This window comes from Bicyclus anynana, chromosome 10 (assembly GCF_947172395.1).
Source record: "Bicyclus anynana chromosome 10, ilBicAnyn1.1, whole genome shotgun sequence".
NCBI lineage: Eukaryota > Metazoa > Arthropoda > Insecta > Lepidoptera > Nymphalidae > Bicyclus > Bicyclus anynana.
This window is the reverse complement of record NC_069092.1, coordinates 420,685-436,630: the sequence shown is the minus strand read 5'-3', so window position 1 is coordinate 436,630 and position 15,946 is coordinate 420,685. Positions and strand designations below refer to the sequence as shown.

Sequence of the window (15,946 nt, the reverse complement as noted above, 5' to 3'; positions counted from 1 at the left end):
CTAAAAAGGTACGTATCATTGATTTTGCACTATGTATTATATTCTTTGGGTCGAAGTGTGTCTCTGTGACCTATGCTCATGGACCTAAAATTAAAATCGTTGGTCTTTATTGTCTGTCCCAAAGAGTAAATTAATATGTCTGTCCTCTATGGTCTCTGTCTTCTGTCACTGTCAGTGGTCACTACTGGTCAGCTGTCATTTGTCGTCTGTGCTGTCAGTCGTGTTGAAAATTTATTGGTTCTGTTTTTCTGATTATTTTTAAAATTAAATTCTTAAAGTATTTAAATAAAAAGTAAACAGTTGTATAGTAACTACTTTCGCATTGGATAATGTGAATCAGTCAAAATTTTATTGGATACTACTAGTACTGCCACGTAAAAGTATCCATTGTATACAACGCGTATAGTAAGCAACTGAGGTTAACAAAATGGTGAGTGTTCTACTGGAATTAATACCTCGATCAAAAAGCTAATCAAGGCAGGCATGTACAAACAACATGTATTTTTCTGACGAATCTAAGTCCTTGTGTTTGAGCACTGAGTTTATCTATCCTATCCCTATCGCAAAATCCCTTCTTAGCGGATACCTACTAACTATAAACTACCTCCCTGCTAAATTTCAAACCTAGTTAATATTTATTTGCAGATGCAATTCATGTTGCTGTTCAGCCGCCAAGGCAAGCTGCGTCTACAGAAGTGGTATGTGGCTCATCCTGACAAGCTGAAAAAAAAGATAACCCGGGAGCTCATCACCACTGTGCTGGCGCGCAAGCCCAAAATGTGCTCGTTCCTCGAGTGGAAGGATGTCAAAGTTGTTTATAAAAGGTATATCTAATTGATATTTCATGATTTTCTAATAGTAGTGTGCTAAATTTCTGTGACATTGCATTACACAGAACTATGCGGCTATTATAACTTCTTTGGGATGTGTTTTTGTACACTAGACAGTGCACACAGCACACTGTGTTAAGTGCAGACTTGTGTGTTTTGTTTGTGACTTGCACATACTAAACCTACATGTTAAGCAGACCTACCTTAAATAAACAAAGAACCACAATATTTTGCAATATATTTTTTATTCATTCAATGTATATGTAATGACAACTTGGCTGTCAGCAGACTTGTAGAAGGTGTTAAAAAGTAAAGAAAAATATAAATATAAGATTGATTGATTGTTCAAGGTGGTGATTTTATGCTCTCTGAAAAGTCTATAAAATCATTCTTCTGACTATTAAAGCATCTTATGTTGTGAATTTTGTATGCAAAAATCATTGTCTATGAGAGTTTTATAGATATGTGGTGTTCATCACAGATATGCATCGCTGTATTTCTGCTGTGCCATGGAGCAAGAAGACAATGAGCTGCTCACCCTGGAGCTGATCCACCGATATGTGGAATTGCTTGACAAGTATTTTGGAAGTGTAAGTCTAAAAATTTATTATAGACTAGCTAACCTGGCAAACTGGTAAAATACTATCCTAGTGAAAATTTCAAAAAGGTTTTAATTAGAATATAATTCAATTATTACTAAACAAAAATTCAATGAATGATTGAATTTTTTAAACTTAATAAAAAATTAAATCATCATCATTAACAACTCATATTCGGCTCACTGCTGAGCACAAGTCTGCTCATAGAATGAGAGGGGCCAAATGTGGATTGACAGACTTCAGGTATAGGTTTCCTCACTAATATGTCTGTGATTTCAGAAATTTCATTTAAGTTCATGAGAACATATATTAGCTTCTTAGCTAGTAAAGCTGAACTGTTACTGTTTTATTAGTCCATAGCTTACTGTGCTTTATATTATAGAAAGTATAAAAGTGTCTGTCACGAAAGATCATACATAACACTTACAATGTTTTTCCTTCTCCAAATGAGACATGTGATATTTAATTTTTTTAAATGCAGATAACTGAAAAGTTGAAGTTGAGGACTTGATTCGAATCTACACCCTCTGAATCGAGGGCAGAGGTTATACCCACTAGGCTATCATGTCTCAATTTATTTAAAAAATTAAATGAGAATCCATTAATAGGTTTCTGCCCTAGTAATACAAAAATTTGTAGATGTGTAGTTAATATAGCATTGCAACATTGCATTGCTTAAAAAACAACTTAGTTTATTGCCCTCAGTAGAACAGCCAATGGACATTCACTGCTGTGATCCAAACACTGTGCCCTACTATACATATATTATGTCTAACTTTAATAAATAGATTCTGAATTTTCTTAACAACATTTCCAGGTATGTGAACTGGATATTATCTTCAACTTTGAGAAGGCCTACTTCATTCTGGACGAGCTGGTGCTAGGCGGCGAGCTCCAGGAGACCAGCAAGAAGAATGTGCTGAAGGCCATCGCTGCGCAGGACCTGCTGCAGGAGGTCAGTAGCCAGGATAATGAGCTTGTGTAAACAAGTACACATTAGGGCCTAAGCACACAATGCACATACACACAAAAGACACTTGTCAAGTGCAGCATTGTCTGCATAGGTCCTACTATCACATCATGTGGTGTCTTTATTTATAATAGAAATTATTTTCTGCTTTTATATCTCCCCAAGGTAGATTTTCTTGTGGAAAACGGAACAGTTTTCAATGAAGAGCTAGAAAATGTTTTAGATGTGACAAATAATTCTTACATAAGTCAAGACTTTATTATCATTGTGACTAAGGACCCTGATGTAATGTTTAATTTGATAAAATTTTAAAAATTCTACTTCTCTAATGATGGATATCCACTAATTTTCCATAATTGTAGTGGTATGGTATTTACAGATAATACATCCAGGGCCCACCTTAGAATGAGTTAGCTTGAAGTAAAACTTGAAAATTCCCAAATTAATGCTGAATAATGCAAATGATACTCTTTATTTGCTCTGAATGAATTTAAAAAGGGACCATTTTGCCAATTTAAAAGTTTATTTATCATATTTCAATGTTGTAAAATTTATAAAATACTTTAACCATATGTTTATTTTAAAACAATGCTGTTGCATGAATTTTGCATGGATTTTGACTAATATTTACTCCCAACTGATAAGCTACTAACCTCCTGTATCAATAAATCTCATAGAATAATAATTATTAGGTATAGATATTCTATTTTCAGAAGACATGGTTTTGGATGTAGTAGTAGTAACATCAAGAAACATCAGCACAGAAGTAACATGTTAAAATATTTAGAGTGATACAGGGGATGTGTTACTCTGAAAACTGTTGCTTGGCAACCGCGTACAGATAATCATAAACATGTTTCTTCTATACTGATGCTCCTTGTTTTTACATTCAGACAAACCTGTCTGTACAACTTACTACAACAGAACACAAGCTGTCTCGTGAAAGAAAAATATCTCTACTGTTATTTCGCCTGTGTACTAGTTCTGAACACAATGCTGTGAAGAGTTTTGTTAGTATTGCACTGTGTTCCGAGTGCACTTCAAAAGTAATTTTTATGAATATGGGGGTAGTTGTAATGTAGAACATGAACATTGGAATTGAAATTAATTTTAGAAATATTGCTTGGAACTTAAAGGCAGGCTTTACAAAAGATTTGTATCGCTTTACAGAAAATTTAGATAATCCCTTTAGGGATCGTTTGAAATTAAATTTGTGTGTTTATGGGAAATATTGAAATACTGTGAATTGATATTTTTATTATACTTAGACAACAGTCTCAAAATAAATAATCTTAGATTTTAAAACTTGTAAAGTGTTTTCATATGACACAGTTTGACTTTACTTGTTCAGTCTAGTTTTCGTCCTTAGTAACTGCCATATAAATTATTATATACAGGGTGTTTTAATGTTGCAGTATGGAGGATTCAGAAACATAAATATTAATTTCATAATTCAATGTCAGTAAAAATATTGACATTCATTTAGCTCTTATCTATAATTAACTATTATTAAATAGTTAGCTCTTCCTTTAAATATTTATTTCTTTTTAAATCAAAAAATGAGGTATAGCTTTATACTCTCAATCTTTATGTTGTATGGAAACTCTCGAACATCTCTTTCTATTTCTACCCAGTAAGGCAATTGTGAAACTATAATTATTCTATATTCTATATTTTTACTCAAATAGAATAAACATGCATTTTTTGTAATATATCTCTCTCGAATTTAATTAATTAAAAACAAACACCCTGTATAGGCTCAAGATGTCACTGCTCTGATTGATTTATAGTTGTAGTCAGAGAGATAATGTTAATAATAAAAGGACCAGTTTCATAGGACAGTGGCCTGAGTAGTGCCTTTTGAATATTGTACTAGTGTGGTAAATTGTCTATAGACATTATGTCTGAGAGCTTTTGGGAAGTTCTACAGTGGTGCTTGATAAAAGCTAAGCTTCTCGAATACTAGCTATATTTTTTTCAATTTAAAATTACCTTGACAAAATTTACATATCCTAATAATGTGTAGCGTATAATAATAGTTCAATAAAAATTACATTACCTTCTTCTTGCCTTGCCGTCTAATCATCCAGCATCATTTAAATAACTTCTTTAAATTACATATTCTTTCTTCACTCTCTCGTCAACCACTTGTGGTCTATTCCTTCCCTTCTTTTTTATAGTCATTGAAGGGATGTAATAATATTTACATTGGTTTTAATACACTCGATTTGGAAATACATCTAAATAACCTAATTTTGATATGATGTTGTTACATAATTATATCCCCATACATCTAAACTTTCAGCTTTTATCAAGTTCCTACTCAAAATTTTGCTCCAGCTCTTTGTCTATTTAATTTAGGGTGCACAGCCTAGATATAATAAAATGGCACGTCTGTTCGAACATATCCAAAGATAGCGTTTTTGAAACACATATATCGATAAATTAGGTTTAGTGTTAAATCCTTGGTCAATTGAGAGACAACTTTGCAATAGAAAAAATTGCTTTGCAATAATCTGATAAAAAAGTATAGAGCTTTTTACATTATGCTAAAACCATTGACCTGACATTCATATTATAATTTAAACAATTAATGAATTATTATTATTTATACCTATACTAAATATTGAGTTGAGATCCATGACACTGAGAAAAATAAACTTTAAATAGTAATAATATTTAAAATACTATATTATATATTGCGGTATGTAGATAACTACATTTACTATTATTCTGATTTGATATATAGCACAGTGACTTTCTGTGTATATCTATATATCTTTTAGATTCATAAACTAACTTGTAATGGTACATATCAGAACTATTGATAACGCTAATATGACTTAACACAATTATATCGTAGACAGAGAAGATATTAAAGTTAAATAGTTATAAAGCATTCTTTTTTTTGACTAACTTTGTTACACTTAGATTGGTTATGTTACTATTCTAAATTATATTAAAAATTTAATTTAAAGGATATTTTATCTTCTAGTATCATGCTGTAAAAAACTACATTTTACACAAACATCTCACATAAAAACAACAACCATAATAATGTTGTAAATGTCACTGACAAACATGGCATCAGAAGTGGGATCAGGCATAGCATTTTCTCTGTCTACCTCCTTAACACACAAAAACGTCTGAAATATTCTAAACTATCTATACCTTGCCACTGTTTTGTTTGAGTTAAATTATTTGTTTATTTTGGAAGTGGTGAAAGCTGTTTATAGCCGTCCTCTAGCTTCCCTGTGTGTGCACTGCACTGTTCGCTAACGTACCCTGTTTGGTGTGGTGTGCGCATGCTCTCGGCAGGACCTGAACGACGGACTGTTGCATTGACGACGACTGCGGGATACAGTTCGCTCAACTATGTCTACTATATCATGTACTCGTATACTGCACGCGTAGTACGCTTTCACATGTCGGCTTGCAACTCTTCCATTGCGTCGTACGCTACGTAAATTACGATAGCAAATGACTGAAACTTGAATTTCATTATGATAACTAAAATTATATCTATAGAGTATACCATTTTCGACACCATTCCTGTACGTCTCTATTTTCTACCAAAAAAATCTTGAAGTACAGAAAGCATATCACATACTTTGCCCTACTCGCACGAATAACTCACCTCGCACGAACAGCTCCTGGATCAGACAACAATATTTTTCGTGATTTTCCAAATATTGCATTTTAACCTAATATTTTTCTGTAAATTTATCGGAAAACTATAAGTGGTAGTAGTACCGTAGAACAAGCGCATCCTTGTCAGTTTGCTCCAGAACAGTGTCTTGGTCGGTTGGATCCTATTATTTCTGATCCCCAAGAGACTGCCAGTCGAAAATTGCAAAGCTTATCCACCCAAATCTGACGTAAAGTCAGCCGCCGCCTGTGAGACGGGTCAAACGTAGTGTGTGCGTAAACAACTTGCAATTTATGGTCACACTACAATGCGCTTCACACCAGTAGATTACCGCGAGGGATTATGCATACACTTTCATCGAATTTATGTGTGTTTGTGTGAATTATTGCTTTCCCTTGTGGTTGTTCCCGGTTTGTGAAAGAGTTCACGTGCATATATGTATTAGCATTAGACACGGGTATATGGTTATATTTATTTATTAAATCTTTTGTTATCTGTAGATAGACAGCTTGGTGTAACGCATGCTTTGTCACTCACATTCACACTAATTTTGCGCGTAGTTATTTTGTAGACTTTCGTTATTCAAGAATTGTTTCCACGAACTATTAACACTTCAGTCATCTTGAAATCTCAACTTAATATTTACCACAGAACACATTTCCGCATATCCAACTAGTTGTTGAAATATTTCTACTTCGATACCATTACTCATATTGGAATATTGTTTCTTTGTTTAATAATTAATTAAATATCATTTGTTATTTGAAACGGAAACGTAAGTTAGCGTTTCAAAAGAGAAAAAAATATTTATGATGTACTCTAGTCTCGACAAATGAAGTATAATATGAGCTTAAATTAGTATGTTGTAGGTGAAGTAGGTACAGTCGCCGCTATCGTGAGTTGTACTTGATTGTATTCTCGTTACTGTGTATGTGTTGGGCTTAACAATCAGCTTCGTATGAATGTAGCTTAGAGTTTAAATTCATTGTAACAAACGGACATTGCTTTATCATCCGGCAAATTATATGATTTCGAAAATACGAGATCGCGTTTTACTAAATATTTAAACTACTGAATACGTTTGCAGTTAATAGGTATGTTTAGTGAATAAACTGAAAACTTTGGAAAACACAGAAGGACAATAAGGATGGATAGAAAGGAGCGAGACATGTGCGGGCGGCAACAAGCGCATCATTCTATCTATGTCAATTGAATAGTCTAAGATTAGAAACGACCTTCACCCATCTGTTTAATGGATAAAAAATATTTTATATCAATAATGGAAAAAAATATGTTGCGTGTAGGTTGCCTCAAAAACTTCTGGCCAAACTATCATTAACGATAGTTAATAATGGTTATTAATAATTTGGCCAGGAGATTTTTTAAGCAACGTACTCGCTATGTATTCTCTGACGCACTAAATTTTAAATAAAACACTTTTCATCCGTTAAACAGATGGGTGAAGGTTGTTTCTTATACGATTCTTCTACTATAACGACTGAAGAATGCGCCTGCCGCCCGCTCCTCTGTCGCAACCCCCTGTCGCCATATCCCCCACCCCTTTACCACGCGGGGGAGGACTGAGATATGTTGTTTTCTGTAGAAAGGTTCTATCGATATCACAAACTAGTCATTTCGGATTCATCAAGTATGATTTCTCTGTTGTACTGCTTGTAACATTTTCTGGATTCCACGGATAACAATTTATATCATACAGTTGTCACAAAAGTTTGCTGATAGCAGTAGGTATATTTTTACAAAAGGTAAATCGTTCTATAGAGCAGTGTCCGTGTTTATTTATCTGTAAGGTATGGCTGTCCACGCATTACTTGTAATTTGTTGTCTAAATACATTGTTTTTAACTAAAACTACTGTTTTCTTGCATGGCTCTACTCCTCGACCTCACACCATAGCACGAGTACTCCTCTGTCACGTGGACTATTCCGCCCGCAACATTAAACGCAATATTGCGTTGTTCAACCGGGGCTTTGTTTTAAATTGGTTTCCGGTGATTTAAAGGCTCTTATACATTGTCAAGTTTTATTGCGCTTTTTACGATTTCAGTTAAATGATAATCAGGGAACCCTACTCAAGTAATCTTTTCATTAGAATTTGGGTTTGTAACGTTTCAAAATTACCCAACACCATACTACATTAACGTAGGTAAGGTAGTTATTTGAAATGTATGCATATTTATATTTTACCTATTAATTTTAATAAAATTAATATTAGAACCTTAAATTACTAATAAAAATATTTTTTTGTTATTATAATTTTTTTTCAATAGACTCATGCTATGGTTATCCTGTCACTATTGAGGGTACATTTGAAGGACAGACCAACATGTGTGACGTATGCTTGAGGTGTGGGCTAACATATAACATGCCAGCATGCGATATTAACACGTATCCGTCTAATAATTGGCTCTTAAAATAGAATAAGGTAAGTTTCATATGTGATATTAACATGAGAAGATGATCGAATTCGCATAGATTTTGCACGAAATTCCAGTAATAATGCTTTAAAAATACTCTGGTGGTGGGTTACAAAACTATTATTAACTAAAAAAACTGTTGCTTGTGTATTGCCAAATCCGAAATGCACTGATGTGTGACCGTATTGAATTCGCATGAATTGGAAAAAAATATACAATTAGCGTCATCCCAAAAGGGTGTTCATCCAGCCTTATGCTGTGTTCGTCTGGAGACAACGCTGGTCTTCGAGAAGCTGGGTTGAAAGGAAGTGGAAGAAGTTACCACGAGATCTATACTTATAAAAAATCTGTAGAGAGACAACAAACAGAATACTAGGGCTGGGATTCACTACCTTCCGATTGCTATAAAATCTTTGTCATTAAACATAAAGTAAGAAAGTGACAAAACTTTAGGTTAGACTATGTATGATGAGGATGTAGAAGGTGGTGAAACTGGTTCTTAGGCTCTCTATAATGAGGGTTAATGTGATAACGTGAAAAATTGCCGGTAATATGGTAAATAGATTTCTGACATTTTTTTTACATTCTGCATTTTAATTGCCTTAAATTGAAATTGAACGATGAATTTTATTTCTTTTAATAATTTAAAAGTACCTACTCGCTAATATGGTAGAAATTAGTTTCATTATTACGTCCACGTATCTGCGTTATTATCTAGCTTTTAAAATAACATATTTATGAAAAAGGTTTTAATGGTGAAATAAGTATGGTTCAGTTAACAAATGGCTTACATTGCTGGGATGCTGTGGTAGGACGAGGCCGTGGACGGAGCGCTGCGCGAGGTGGGCCTCCTCTGAGCCCTGCCCTCGGCTGAGGCCTGCCAGGACCCGCCCTGAGGACTCCACGAGTGGGCGACCATAATATAAGGACTTGCGTTAAAGTGTAGTGTTTTAGTTAATGATACTTTCATATTAAATTCTGAGGTTGTATATCTGTTTATTTAAATTTTTTAAATATATTCTCTTGAAATTAATTTGATTACTAAACAAAAAATATAAATCAATTATTTTAATCATGTCTATTTTGCTAATTTATGGTGCAATAACTGAACAATGCAAGAAGAACTAATGTAAGAAGTAGTCGTTGTGGTCGTATTTTTTTTTTGCAATGTCGCCTCTAATTAACTTACTATCATAAAGTTGGAATATCTAAAAGAAAACGACGGATACATTTTAGTTACTAAGAAAAATATGTATTTTAGCAAATAATTTTAGATTTTGCAACGGTTTTCGAGTAGAGGTTTTTAAAACTCAGTATAATAGTAGTGCATAAGGTATATGCTAAACTACAATAAAGCAGTGAAACTTTTCTAAAAACCACCCAGTCAGAGCTGTACTTTTATACAAACACGATTCTGGGGAACTCTTGTACAACCAATATGTAATAGTAATTACATATTAGTTATAAAAGATTACAAAAAATACAGTGCTGGAAATTGGGGTAAGCAGTTATCATCATGATGAATGATCGTTTATATTCCAACAGATATATAATCAAAGGATTTCAGGACTGAAAGTTTTATTTATTTTTACCACAGTATTTAATGGTGCATTATTTTGCTCCATCGAGAGATTAAAATTTAGTATTGATTTACAAAATTTATACTCCTAATAAGAGATTAAGAATTTTAATTATTGGATGTGTATTATAACTGAAAAGTCCGTATTACAATAAGTATTCGTGTTTTTGAATTTTTTTTTTTTAAATTAGACTTTTGAGAATGCAAAAATAAGCAACATTTTATTATATGTGGACCAATATCTTTTTTTTCGTTTTTTTTTTTAATAAACCCCCACTAAATTACATAATGAATAAAATACTAATATCATAATTATTGTAATCACTTTAACATAAATATATAGTTAGTGAGATTCCTATACGTTTGTTTTGATGAAGAATGGTCAATATTTCACACTTTTTGGAAGACAGTTAAAATCACAGAACTGACTAGATCGCTAAAAGCTAACGTGGTTAAAATAGTAAAAAGATAATAAATATAATTTTATAATTAAAAATATTTTAATTATACGTGCGAGGTTTAAAAGTTATTCCGATTATTAGCCATTCTTCATCGACGTTTTATTGTTATTTTTGGTTATTTTAAATGTTTATTTTTGTTACTTTTAATTTTATTAACTTCTCAACGAATTTATGTACAAAATAAATCATTTATTTTTTATTAAAACTTGTTACGTTATTATAGCATTAGGTGTCAAGTATAGAGTATTTAATCTTATTTAGATAATATAAAAAAAATATTTGATTACTGTTGTTTAAAAACTTAGCACTCAAGTATAATTCGCTATCATTTACTACTTCCATTAAACAAAACTTACTGTATTTCTTAATAATATAATTTTTTTATAATAATGGAAAAAAGGTTGGCCGGCAGATGTGAAATATTTATGGATGAGGAGTCGAGCGCAATCGTGCCGTTTGCCGTCACGGCATTCGAGATTTATAATGCTAGAACTACACGATATTGTAGCCCATCGTGTAGTGGGCGTTGTGGTGTTTGAAGCCATGGCGTAGCCTTGACACTTGAGATAGCACCGTGGCCAGTTGTATAGCGCACATCAATGGATACTGGCCAGTGATGACCATAAGCATACACATGGAAACATGCTTATGGTCATCAATGCTCAGTGTTCGAAATAAAAATTTACTTTGTTAAACCAGTTGTGATGAACAGATATCATCCACCAACCTCTATTACTTACGGCATTTTTATTACTAACTTTTTTTCTCGTATCTATACTATTGTATTGTAGGAAGTAATCGCTGGATCTACTGATCCGATTTGGAAAATTCTTTTACCACTAGAAAGCCACGTTAGTTGTGAGTGTCATAGGCATATTTTATCGCCATTTTCTTACTGGAACTACGCGGGGCGTAAGCTTGCTCTTGTTACTGATATAACCTGCTTCTTGTTGTTGATATAACCGTCTCACCGACCATTTGATGGGCCAGTGCTGCTCCATCGTGTAGTACTAGCATTATGACCAAGGTGCGCCAATAGATATTTCACATCAAACAGAGTGTCGAGTTTTAAGTAACGAGTCAAGTGTAGTGTGTGTCCAGTAATTTTAGGCATTTTAAACTCCCAATCTGGGGAAAATTTCCTACTGAGCTGAATTTTTGGATACACCTTTATTACGGTGTTATTATGAAGATGTGAAAAATCAACATCCATATCGTGCCGGCTAACAAAGTTACAAACCTTAACTTCGAGGTAGAATGCGAGGCGCGTTTTTTACCCGACTGCAAGAAGGGTTATGTTTTTCGCGCGTATCTTCTATGTATGTATATAGGTAATATTCTTTATTACCATAAATAAACCATAATTACTTTAAATATATATACAAAAAATCAGCTTAGTAGGAATTTTTTCTCAGTTAAAACCTATCATTACTGGACTACTAGAACTTTTAAGTCATTAGTACAGTGTACGAATATGTTAAGGTGCCAAGTAAAAATAATTTACAATGTTTATTAAGAACTACTACTAATCAAACGATAGCATAACATACCTTGTGGTGAATATTTTCTTACTGTGATAGATACAGTAGGTGTCTATGTAAACATTCAATATTTTTTTTAATATAATAAATATTTCGAAATTGTGATTTCATTTTTAAATATAAAGTAGTCACCAAGATGTAAGGTAGGTACTGACGTTATTTACCGAGGTAGGTACCTGATACCTCGTATCCTTCTTATTGATATCACAAAATATTGTATTCTAGATCTAAAAATTCTGATGACTATGTTTTTTAGACAAAATTTCCGAATTTTAGGTTAAGGTGTTGGTTCCCAATATTCCTACCTAAATAAATACTTATATCCTGTTTTCAACTAATGCAGATATACAATATATCATAATAATATTTCCTGCCCTTTATCATTTTTTGCTTAGTGCCAGGGTATTAAGGTATGTACATACATGGGAATATTAGCGCGCGTTAAATTTAAAAAGCAAGCATCCTATTGAGGTGTTTTTCCATTGCCTAGTATTTTAAAATCTATGATATCTTTAGAAATTTAAGATTTTATTATAAGGTTTTAATCAATTGTTACCTACTCTTTAATTTAAATTGGGTCCTAGTTTCTGTAACACGATACAGCGGGTAGCCCACCTTCGTAAGTATAAAATGTAACTTACTATTGTAAATTGTTTGTATATCCTTGTGTTACCCCACCGTAGAAAATATAAGCTCTCTTAGCTGATTGGTTATAACATTTTATATTGGTACCGAAAAGCGATAGGTCGGCTAACACGGCCACGAGCGGCACTGGCTCAGTGATGACCCTTGTTGCAGGAGGAGACCCCGCAGGGATTCTTCGAGGACCACGGCCTGGGGTAGGACTTCGGCGGACCCTGGCGACGCGCGGGAGCATGGTCTTAGAATAGTGATAGTGCTTAGAGGCAAGGAATACCTACTTGATTGTGATTTCACATTTATGTGGGAACTTAAAGGGCAATGCACACGTGTGATGTAACCGCAGCGGTTCATTGATGATTATATACAAACTCTATCTACCTATTGTTTTCATGAAATTAATGGTTTATGATTAGTCCCATTCTGATTTTCTAAGTATGAGAATGTTATAGTTTAAAAAAAATATAATTAAAATGTAACAATATGTATGAATTCCAAAAGTTAACCTTGGGATCAATAAATGGAGACGTATGTTTAGTAAAATTATTGATGGAATATACCGAATATATGTCGAATTTGAATTTAGTGGTGTACCTTTTATCGATTATTAGGTATTTTTGTTTTTATTTTATCAGATTTTTTGCATCTTTCGATGTATTTGATTTCTTGTAATCTTTGGATATATCGTGAATGTGTGCATTGACCCTTACGAAATTTTTTACTATTTGTAAACCTTAAATAAGGTTACTTGGAAGGTTTGTATTCTTTCCCGCTAAGAAAAATTTTGATATTTTACACTTTTTAAATCTACGTTTTAGTACTTATTATCGATATCCTGTATTATTAATTACAAAATGTCCAATCTGTTAAGATCTATATTTATCATTTTTCATCAATTTATCATTAATTATTTGAATACAAAGTAATAAACTGTGCATTATGACAGTATCTAATTACAAAATATATGCCTAAGATCTTGATAGGCACAAGGAGCAATAGATCATTTATATTTAAAAAAGGTCACTTAATTTGACACTAAACTTGCATTAAATCTCAGCTCCTGAATTACTATATCAGTATATACTTAATAAAAAAGTCGTCCTAACATAATATTTACTAAAATAAACTATTAATAAATATTATTTAAGTTTTACATAATTATATATACTGTGTAATCCTTATAAAAGTGTTTTATATAAGATTGTAGGTACTTTTAGATTTGTGATGCTAATTCTGTTGTTCACTTTGCGCTACTATACGTTTAGTGCATCTATTCTGTAACATTGTTCTAATAACTCATCACTGTGAGTTCCCTCTTGTCTCTCCCTATCGAAGGATCGTTGTTAGACGAAGAGAGAAGTTAGAATAGAGAATTCGAGATTCGCATCGTCGAGTTAGATTGTCATCTGAACCTAGCTTTACACAAGTTTCGTTCGCGTTGTATTCCATAGCAATGCAAAATGCTTACTGTAATGAATAGTTTTATTGCTTTGTATGGTTTAAAACACGCTACAACAGAGCACCAACATAATCGATACATTCCAAAGTAGGTATACGTTGTGCTTTGCTTTAGACTGCATTTAGTGTTAACAGAACTAGTAGTGGTAGGTATATGACAAGAGTTTTGGAGTTGGATAAGGCTTCTAGTAAAAGGAATACAAAATAACTTGTTAAATAATACAGGCATGTAAGATACAGAAAGGCAGCAATAGGTATAATAAATAACGCCTTTTTCACGCTTTATGGCAGCAACAGCCGGGACCGTTACCTCGTTTATTTTGAAGACGTGTTAACCTTATGTACCTACGCATATTTCCAGACTTGTTACATTATATCGCATTTGTGCAGCTAATTAGATGTTAAGTTTTAGTATGATGAAGGCAGCTACTCGCTGATGTATTATTATTATTGCTTCATTGTCACTTGTATTTACTAATATACACTCCACTCGTACATACGTTTATAATCCAGTTAACTAGTACATTTAAGTACATATATACATTTAAATATAAAACAAAGTCTTTTGCTTCATTTTGGTTTTGCATTTACTGATTGAAATTAATATAGATACTTTAACAAAAACCAGGAAGTGCCAAAAACAAATACATTTATATATTTTAAACTACAGAAATAATGAGAATCAATACCCAAGTGGTTTTTATAGGTAATAGTTATGTCTGCAAACTGTCGTATACAATTATGATCTTAAAAAATTACCTACAGACCGCAGATATATAGATTTTATTAATACTCGCTGGAACTGTGCATAACTGCACCGGCAGCGAGATTTTGTCGACTAGCTTGTTCGATTGAAGTCACACATAAATGTTAAATAGTTTTCAAACAAAAATATAGGTAATCAAATCTATTTGAAAAATATTTTTAAATTTTGCAGTTTTCGTTAGATTTGTGTGGCTGACGGAATAGACGCCAGTACCACCTTAATGTCCTGCCGCTCAGAGATTGCGCAATTGACAGATAATGATCGCATGGGATATTTAATTACAATTACCTAGTTGTTTGTCTCATCACTAGACAAACAGTTGACATAACTATAAAACAGCGCACTTCAACAACCTTATACGTCAGTTCGAAGTTAAATCGCCTATTCGATCACGACTTGTCAGAAACGCAATCTCTGAGCGACCGGACATTAGAATGTTTAGGGAGCTGAGGCTAGCGCGATTATGTTAAATGTTAAACTTTAAACAATTGTTAGAATGTTTTGTATTGTTATATTATGACACTTCTTTACACAAAATAAAAAGTCTAGATTGTTCTTTAATAAAATTAAAAAAAAATACCTGCCTTTTTCAATGTATTTTACGAAATAAATCAATTTTTGATAAGATTTGCTCATATCTTGTTCCATATCGCAGTTAAGACTATTCAAAACTACAATTTAAAACAATGAAATAATGTTGTTAATGGCCTAATTATTATTTATCTTTTCTTATGTACTATTGCAGAAATTAGATGGAATTATTTTTAAATAAAATCTATTATACTGAGGGTGATTTTTATTTTACTACCCGCATTCTCTTATTTATAATTAGCATTCGACGACAAAGATGCATGATCGAAAGCTTTGATGTGGTCTAAGATGAAACGCGCATGCCTTATAAAATTTCTTATTTATTGGCCTTGAAGGTGATTTCACACTTTACTTCACAAGAGAAATTATTTTCGCACATTTTATCTTGGCTCCTGTTATCTCTATATTGCATTGTTTAGGTAGTCTAGA

General features: G+C 32.8%; 1 protein-coding gene across 2 annotated transcripts; it reads left to right on the top strand.

Moving 5' to 3' along the window:
* The first annotated feature begins 185 nt into the window (after positions 1-185).
* LOC112053203 (AP-1 complex subunit sigma-2) lies at positions 186-15,713 on the top strand. Of its 2 annotated transcripts, none has more exons than XM_024092539.2 (5): positions 186-430; positions 646-824; positions 1,312-1,420; positions 2,247-2,384; positions 9,295-12,162. In XM_024092539.2, exons 1-5 carry the CDS (start codon positions 428-430, stop codon positions 9,337-9,339), a joined length of 474 nt encoding a protein of 157 aa, XP_023948307.1. In that variant the 5' UTR covers positions 186-427; the 3' UTR covers positions 9,340-12,162. The 2 variants fall into 2 exon arrangements, with proteins under 2 accessions (XP_023948307.1, XP_023948306.1); XM_024092538.2 differs by lacking the exon at positions 9,295-12,162 and adding an exon at positions 12,862-15,713 and having other exon boundaries at positions 189-430.
* The last annotated feature ends 233 nt before the right edge of the window (positions 15,714-15,946 follow it).

Coding starts and splice junctions, on each gene's coding strand:
- LOC112053203 (XM_024092538.2), top strand. Junction 825..1,311: donor GTCAAAGTTGTTTATAAAAG/GTATATCTAATT, acceptor TGTTCATCACAG/ATATGCATCGCTGTATTTCT. Junction 2,385..12,861: donor CGCAGGACCTGCTGCAGGAG/GTCAGTAGCCAG, acceptor CCCTTGTTGCAG/GAGGAGACCCCGCAGGGATT.